Below are 9,264 nucleotides of genomic sequence, written 5' to 3'. Positions count from 1 at the left end.
CTCTCGCTCTCGCTCTCGCTCTCCCTCTCTCTCTCTCTCTCCTTTTTTGGTGTATATAATTTTGCCATCTTCCCACTTATTTTTAATTGTTATCTGACTGTGAAATGTGACTCCCAGCTATGAATATCTCATTCTGTGGCTTTGTTTTTTATCTGCTGTCCTTTACATTTGATTTGCCATTGTTCCATACAGATTCTCCATCCTTTAACACGCAATTATGGTAAACCATGGTTGACAAACAGCAAAATGTCAACTCCTTGTAAGCCAGCAGAGTGCCCAGACTTTGCCGTGTCATCTGCAGAGGTATTGTAAGGCCCCAGAGCCCAGCCTTAACCGTCTTCTTTAATTGGAACTATCACCCACTAACACTGCCCACCACTCCCTGTGTACTTCTGATAATACTGCATCTTTGTATAGACCTTTATATAATGAATATCAACCTGGCTGTTCTTCGAAGATGTAAGAGCAAGGGGTGAACAAAAGACAGTATCAGCTGACATCGTCACACCTGTAGCTCTCCCTCCTACTTCATTCTGCTGTCTCTCTCCCAGATGAACAAGACAGGATATTATATTCAAACCTAAGTAAAATTTCTTTTAAAGTAGATATAGTGTTTTTGAACATAGGCATCATTTGGGCAAGAAATGCGAACTGCCCCCTTTGGGTGGGCGTGAGAGACAGTGTCATTGCAAGAGAACCACTTTATTGAAAATAATTCTAGTAAATGCTTGCAATGGTCTTATTGCTTCTGATTGGACAATCAGTTATTTCTGCACAACAATGTGGGTGCATGTGACACGTTGATCAGTGGAGGGATAGCATTAGATTTCTAGAAAGTTCTCTCACTTCCCAAAGGCACCTTTGTTAGATTTCAGTAACTAACTTCTCTATGTAGCATGATATTTAGGCCTAAGATATTTAGGGGCTATAAGATTTACCAAGAATAACTCCTATATCATATTCAATTAAATGTTAACTATGTATCATTTTAACTTCTTTGTGAAATGGTCCCAAAGAATCACATATTTTATTAGTTACAATAATTGTGGAGGGAAACTTACTAAATATTCTCTCTTGAAAGAGGTTATTTTCACTTAAATAAAACTCAAAGGCCAAGAGTTTTTCTTGTGCAAAAGAAATACAGTATCTTTAACAAGTCCTTTCTGCTTATAAACACTAATACTTATTCCTCCCATCAGTAATGAGAGGTAGCTGAAGAGTACATTACCCTGATAATTTCATGGCAGTCCCATTGCTGCTGTAAGTGGTAGAGTTACGAGAGAGACGCCCCATTCTTCAGCTTTCCTTGTTCCTTCCCCTTCATTTTTCTGTGCTCCTCACACCCATCCCTGCCCTCTGACGGGACCATTAGGACCAAAGCTGACATCGAGAGGTGTCTATCCGTCGTTATGGATGGATTGTAGCAACAACTGAGAAGACTTAACAAGAGTTCAGGTGACACACATGCAGTTAGATTGAAGTATAAGGTGAATGACTAAATAAAACAGTTACTACCATAAAAGACACATTACTATAAGGCATACTTATTCCATCATTCTTGCCATTTCTTGAAGCATTCAGTTCTGAAGTCTTTTTGTGAGTGTTTTTAGGTGGTATGAGTGCCGTCCAAACAGAAAGGCAGGCTTGGAGGAAAGCTTTGCGGTGTGGCCTCTGCTGCTGTCCTCCCTGGGTCTGGCACCGGCCAGATCACGCTCTTCCCCAGTGAGAGAACCATGAAAGGTCAGGATTCGGAATCCTTTCAGGACCTGGTGGGGACAGCAGCAGCACAACTAAAAATGCTCAAATGAAAGGACTTCTAGAACTGTCTCAGAAAGTGGCTGGAGTGATGGGACACGTGTGTTTGAAGGAAATGGGGAGTTAGTAGAAATGTGTTTTTCACTGTACTGATTTTTTAAAAGTCTAAGTCTTCACGTTTTTGGGTTTTTTTTTTTTTTTTTTTTCTGGAAGTGGGGATTGAACTCAGGCCCTTGCGCTTGCCAGGGAAGCCCTTATTCTCGCCATCTCCCTGGCCCTTTTTTTCTTTTTTTTTTATCATACCTCATATTAATTTTTTAAAAATATTCAGAATTAAAATGCTATGTTCAATTTTTAGAAAATAAAAACTCCCCCAAATTAAAGTACATTATTTGGACTATTTTGAAATTACATATTTCACTTCAAATAACCTCATTAAATAAAAAGCAACCAAACCAACCCATAGCAGTATGCTTCTGTAGAAGGATCTGTGACAAGTCAAAACAGGGCATTCTACAAAGAAAGATTTTGGTTTTTCATGGTCGTAACCTCTGCCACCATGACTGGTATGTGCTCATGCCTCTTTGTGGGTTGTTCATTTTTTTTTTAAATTAGAAATTTAGCTAGTCAGAATTTTTAGATTATGTCTTTTCTTTCTCAGATCTGTAAAAGAGGGCTGGTAAGATAGCTCAGTGGACTAAGTGCCTGCTTTGATCCCAGCACCACATGCCGCCCCAGCCCAGCCCCGGGGGCCCTGAGCCAAGCATTGAAACCAGGCGTGGTGGTGCACACCTGTAATCCCAGCGCTGAGGAGGCTGAGACAGCAGGATCACTATGAGTCTGAGCTGTGCAGCGAGACCCTGTACCAAATTCATTAAAAAAAAAAGTATTTTGAACATGTGAACATTGCACGTATAGCAATCATACATGAATCCCTCGAGTGTATGTAGTATACCTTAGTGACTGTTCAAAATATATTAACATTAGTAAATTCAATTTTGTTGCATCAAAATGTCCTGTGTATTAAGCATTTAAAATTATCTTTGTAGAGAAAATTATTTTTTAAATGTACATATAATCTGTACAGATTCATTATCTACAGCTCCTTGGCTATATACTAATGGAGGAATACAACATGTCTAGCTAGTACTCTTAAAGAGCTCTTTTTTTCAACTTTGTCAGAATATTCAAAGTGTTGTAATCTAGAAAACATGCAGTGATTTAAGACTCGGTGTGTAAAATTCTATAGTTGCTTTTACATTCTACACTAATTTTAAAATTATCCCCAGAACTTGCCTGCAAACCATATAAAACCACAAAGGCTGAGGAGCTGAGGAGTGAAACAGCCTGGCACCAGGGAGCATCCCTTCTTTTCCCACTGTGCAGCTCAGTTTGTGTCACTGATGGCTCTAGCCATCATTTACTTGCTTTTTCATTCTGTTCCTCTTTGTGTGCCTCGGCCTAGTTCCCTAGAAGCCCTGTCTTCGGAGTTCCATCCCTTCCCTTCCACGGCAAGCCCTGGTCTTTGCAGAACAACTCTCGGGATTGCAGGGCACACTCGCAGTCTGGAAGATCCTATTTGTCTTTTCTTTTGCCATCGCTTTTGTGTTATATTGGGGACTTTCTTTTTTATTTCTCTTTGACCACAAATTCATTTCCTTTGGAAGGTTTCTTTTAAACTTAGAATAAAAAATGGGAAGCAGCAAGCAAGAGCCTTTTGGCTTAAACCTAAACCGAAAAGCTCCCACTTTCTGAAGAAGTCTTGGCTAGGTGTCCCCCATCTGTAGAGAAGGGGCGGCAGTGGAAGGTGGGGAACGTGAGGACACTCTTGACGTGTCTTTTCTCGGTTCAATGCAGGGCACACCCATCCAGGGCAGCAAGCTGCGGCTTCCGGGGTACTTATCAGGGAAAGGCTTCCACTCTGGGGAGGACAGTGGCTTGATCACCACGGCTGCTGCCCGGGTGCGCACACAGTTCGCCGGTGAGTAAGGTGGCCTTTATTCATGGCTTTGCAGTATCCTGATAGGAAGATTAATACGGGAGGAAGGCCTCTTTCTTGCCAACTGGGAAAGAATTACTTTTTCATTTATAGCACCAGTGGTCAGGCCTTGTAGGCGCTAGACAAGTGCTCCGCCAGTGAGCCGCCCAGCCCAGGAAGGCAGTTCTGAGTTGCTGCATTCCCAAAGTGACATGCAGACTTAGACATCCAGCGAGAGCGTGGGCTGAGTGGGTTTCAGGAGTGAGCAAACGCAGAACACCTTTAAGGTCATACTAAAGCAACCTAAGAAAACGATTGCAGACCAGAAGCACAGAAGGCACGGTACTCGACCCAGGCAAGCGGGACAGCCTGAGCTGCTGCCTGGAGCCAGCAGCACGCTCTGTGTCAGGGGTGGAAAGCCCAGGCATCCTAGGCCTGACCACAGCCCTCCTCACGTATCATCCCAGAACAGTGAGCTTTGGAATGCCTGATATCTGATCATAGCCAGACTGAAGCATCTTTAAAGTTTCAACTCTCTGCTTCTTAATTCCTACATTCTTTGAGTACCTTGTCCTCAGACAGCACTTAAACCTAGAGTCTGCACCCGTGCGATGGAGTGGGTGCACGTGGGGAAGCCTTAGAAGGTGTAGCTCCCGTGACAAGGCCGTTCCTCCTGGTGGTAGTAAATGGAACCCTGTTTTAAGTAGGGTACACCCATGCTTCCCTTTTGTGTCTAAATCCAGCTTTTGTCATATTCAGTGTCATTAGAGTAAGGCTCCCTGCCCTCACGTACCAGAGAAAGTATATTTTCTGAGCACTTAGTATCAGAGAGAAAGGTTGGCGTTCAAGGTGTGTCAGCTTTCAAGCCTGAGTTGTGGAAGGTTCGGGAATGAGGTGATCCATCGCTGCCTTCTTCTCAGATCCCAAGAGGACTCCCAGCCGACCCGGAAGCCGCGCGGGGAGCAAAGCCGGCAGCAGGGCCAGCAGCCGCAGAGGCAGCGATGCATCTGACTTCGACATCTCGGAGATCCAGTCTGTGTGTTCAGATGTGGAGCCGGTCCCCCAGACACACAGACCTGCACCCCGAGCAGGCCCTCGGCCTTCCACAGGAAAGCCTTCCAAGATCCCCACGCCTCAGAGGAGATCACCTGCCAGCAGACTGGACAAGTCCTCCAAGAGATAGTGCAGTCCGCCCCTGTGGGCCTTGCCTGAACATTTCTTATTTAAGTGTGAACAGTGTAAAGTATGATGTAGAAATTCTTGTGAAATATCCCAAGAGATGAGTTTAAAATTCTGCAAATGGCCTTATCTGTGTATATGCCTTTTTATTTGATCTGTATCATTTTTTGGTCAGATATTTCGGGGCTGAAGTCACATCATATGTGACGGGGAAAGAGTCTGATGTGAGCTAACATTTCCACACCTAATGTGTACACTAAGCGTACACCAAGTCAGTTACCATCTACAGGTAAGTCTCTGTTCTCTCTGACAGCCACAGCACTACATTGATAGTTGACACTAAGGACACCCCATGATGGGTTTTCTTGTTTTCTGTGGAAATCCCAAACAGCCGGAAGACATAGACCAAGGATATATTTTAAGATGATTTAAATGTAAAATTCTGATGGCAGCAAGACAAACACATCCACACACAGTTCTTTAAGCAGTATCGGTCAGAGAACTCACAGGCGTTTACTTCAAGCACTTGACGGTACCGTAATACTCTAGTGTGGGGCAGCTTTTCTGTGCTGAGGCTTCAAAGGAAGCCAGCCGAAGTGTCCTAGGTTGGAGGCCCATTACACTGCGAGAACGTGGCCTTCAAGTGTAATCGTATAAATGTGAGGCTTCCCTTTGCTTGAGTGCGCAGTAGCCCCTGTACCATTGAACTCATTTTGTAACAAAGCGGTTTTTGCTTGCAAAAGCTATAAAATAAAAACATGTCCCTTAACTATATTGCTATGGAATTTTTTTCCCCAGGGAAAATTGGTGTGTGTGTGTGTGTGTGTGTGTGTGTGTGTGTGTGTGTGTGTGTGTGTGTTTATAAGCAGTATCAATTTGGAGTGACCAAGAGATACTTTAGAATGGGTTTATTTTATTTCTCATCTGAAATAACCATGTTCTGGTATATCTATATATTTAATAAATATATACATTTTAACTTATTATGTTTACTCACATACTATGGAAAAATATTAGTATGCATTTAATAAAACAGTCACTTGAATACATGGAATACCTGGTTATTTAAAGTGAATTTTTTTCTATTGTAAGTTCCATCCATGTACTACCTTGATGACCCTGTTTTTACAGGTTTCTGCCTCCCTTATAGTCAAGGAGGAATTAGTTTATGTAAACATAAATTGAACAAACATAAATTGAAACAAAACATAAATTGAAACCAGGGGATGTGATGGGATGACTGAATTTATTAAGGTAATTTGAGATGTGAACAAAACCATGGTAAATACTTAATATTTTAAGGATTTATTATAATAAAGGCCGATGAGATAGCTCAGTGGTCTAAAGCACCAGCTTCGGTAGGCACAGGGCATGCGGTTCAATCCCTGGGACCACATGCTGTGCCAGCCCCGCTCTCAGGGTGAGCTGAACCAGCCAAAAACAAAAAGGAAGAACTTAATACAATAAAAAACACATTGCAACAAATCATTCTCAAAATGTTCCCCTGAGGCAGGAGGTTAGGTCACAGAGACCTATGGGACGTGTGTCCAGCCAGCCCTGCACCTGAAACCAGGGTCTTAAAAGACAGCCTACACCTGATACCAGCCTGAAAGGAGGGAGATAAAAAGATAAACTCCAGTAAGTTGGTAGCTGCTGTCACTTTTTATAGGTGCCCACTCCACACTCTGCAGAGAGTAACTTTTCCTATTTTTAATTGGCCCACACTCACTCTGCCGAGTATATTTGCTTCCTGCTTTTAGTAAATGTAAAACATGACTATCTGGACTTTTTTTTTTCCCCTTGAGCAAGCAAGATAAAACAACAACAAAAACTCAACGAGGGGTTGGTGAGATGGCTCAGTGGTCTAAAGCACCTACTTAGAACAAGCTAAGCTAAGCAAAGCACAGGGACCACAGTTCAATCCCCCAGCACCACATGCCAGCCAGCCCTGCCCCCTGGTGGGCTGAGCTGGCCACACACACACAAAATAAATAAATAAATATTAAAAAAAAAAAAACAATGAGAAAACATCCCTAGAAGGAGACCTCAGGACCCCAGAATCTGGTAACAGCCCTTGCTTCAAACACACTTATCCCATCATTCTTGCCTCTTTCTGAAGCAGTTCTGGAAACTGTCTTTTGTCTCTACTTGGGCTGTTGTAGTGAGATTCATGACTTGGGTGAGACGCAAGACTTCATGTCGTGAGTCAGATTAGAAAACCTTTACCTTTCATGGTTATTGTGACTTGGAAAGACCCAGGTTGCCTGGTACCACACCAGTATTAGGGTGGACTGAAGACATTTATTATTTTTAACAAAAGTTCATAAATGATTAAGCTACAGGGTGTTCAAAAATATGGTGCATATTTAAAGGAATTTATTATAGTAAAGGACACTTACAGTTTATGTCTAGATATCCCTGCAAAACCTCATCAGTTAGGGTGGGCAGGTTTTTCATAGATGGCTGAATCTAGGGGTGTGTCATTGATTCATATACAATGCTGGGATCAGGATGCTGGGCTTAAGGGTGAGTGATCACTGGATCAGTCCACTGATGAACCGGCACTTCCCCCAGCCCCATAGACTGGATACGATACAAGGGACAGAAAGAGGCTTGTCTTGTTCTCTTTCTTTGCTGTCTTCTGCTGCAATGAGTGTTGCCCCTCTGCCATGTGCCACTGTGCCTGGGAACCATCTGATCATGGACTGAAACCTCGATAAACTGAGCTAAATGAATTTTTCCTCCTTTAATTTTGTGTGCTGAGCACTTAATCTCAGCAATGAGAAAAGGAACTAAGACATGTTGTCCATTAATCTGTCTCAAGATACTCTCCCTTGCTTCATAGACCATTAGCCCATCCTTATGTGTGTTTTTTATAGTAATAAGTTTTTTTTTTAATTTTCACTTCTCATATAGTGATACTCTTCTGGTTTGTGTATTCACTTAAAAATCAAATTTCAGAACTTTCCTAAATATGAAAATAGGCCAGCCAATTAATTCAGATTAAAGCACCTACAAATCTGGTGCCCGGGGTTCAATCCCAGGGCCTGCCGTGCTGACCCCGCCCCTGGGGCTCACTAAGACAGCATGGTGGTGTGCACCTGTGATCCCAGCTCTTGGGAGGCTGTAAATAGGAGAATCACTATGAGTCTGATGTAGTAGTAAGACACTAAACACCGTGTAGGCCCTTTCCTAAAATACAGGAAAAAAAAAGAAAAAAAAATAGCATCAACTATAATTAGAAAGATGGCAGATTGTCACTTTGGGCATGACAAGTCGTGGCATTCCACATAATGTGAGCCATGAATGACAGCAAGGCTAGATGAATTTGAGCACAGGGGTCTCACTGAGATAAGTCTCTGAGCCTTGAGCCAGGGAAGGTACATTTATTTTGGAACTCAACCTAAGGAATGTGTATAAATAAATCTAATGCTAACCCTAACCCCGAATCAGAACCTTAACATTAACCCTAACCCTAACTCTATCCTAACCCTAACTCTAACACTGTAACCCTAATGCTAAACATAAATGTTAACAATAACCATAACCTTAACTCTACTTTAACCCTAACAGTAATGCTAACACTAAGCTTAATCCTAACCCGAAATTCTAAACACTAACTCTAACTGTATAACCCTAAATCCTAACACTAACCCTAACCCTAACCCTAATTCATATCTGAACCCAAATCTTAACACTAACACTAACTCTATCCTAAAACTGACCCTAACCCTAACCCTAAATCCTAACACTAACAAACTTAACCCTGACCCTAACTCTACCCTAACCCTAACCTTAACACTAACTCTAACCCTAACCCTAAATTCTAACCTTAACACTAACCCTAGCCCTAACTATATCCTACCTCTAACCCTAACACCCTAAATCCTAACCCTAACCTTAAAACTAACCCTAACCCTAACCCTAACTGTATCCTAACCCTAACCCTTATCCTAAACACTAACCTTAACCCTAACTCTAACCCTAACATAAACCATAGCCCTAAAATTAACCCTAACTGTATGCGAACCCAAACCTTCAAACTTAACACTAACCACAAACCCTAACTTAACCCTAAACCTAAACCTAACACTAACCCCAACATTATCCTAACCCTAAGCATAACCCTAACCCTAACCTAACCCTAAATCCTAACCATATGCTAACCCTAACCCTAACTCTAATTCTAACCCCAACACTAACCCTAAATCCTAACACTAACACTAACAACTCTAAACCCTAAGTATAACCCTTATTGTATCTAACCATAACCGTAACCCTAACACTATAACCTAACTTTAACTCTAATCCTAACCCTAACCCTAACTCTATCCTAACCCTAAACCTAATCC

General features: G+C 42.2%; 1 protein-coding gene across 9 annotated transcripts in view; it reads left to right on the top strand.

Moving 5' to 3' along the window:
• Positions 1-5,684, top strand: part of Dst (dystonin) — a 482,621-nt gene extending 476,937 nt beyond the window's left edge. For all 9 annotated transcript variants that reach the window (XM_004623003.3, XM_023701151.1, XM_023700937.1 and 6 more), the window contains 2 exons: positions 3,613-3,736; positions 4,654-5,684. In XM_004623003.3, the coding sequence (XP_004623060.1) occupies positions 3,613-3,736; positions 4,654-4,916 (387 nt within the window). In that variant the 3' untranslated portion in view covers positions 4,917-5,684. The remainder of the gene's footprint in view (positions 1-3,612; positions 3,737-4,653) is intronic.
• Positions 5,685-9,264: the final 3,580 nt, after the last annotated feature.

Source organism: Octodon degus, unplaced genomic scaffold (genome assembly GCF_000260255.1).
Source record: "Octodon degus isolate 3935 unplaced genomic scaffold, OctDeg1.0 scaffold00001, whole genome shotgun sequence".
NCBI lineage: Eukaryota > Metazoa > Chordata > Mammalia > Rodentia > Octodontidae > Octodon > Octodon degus.
This window is presented reverse-complemented; position numbering and strand designations above follow the sequence as displayed.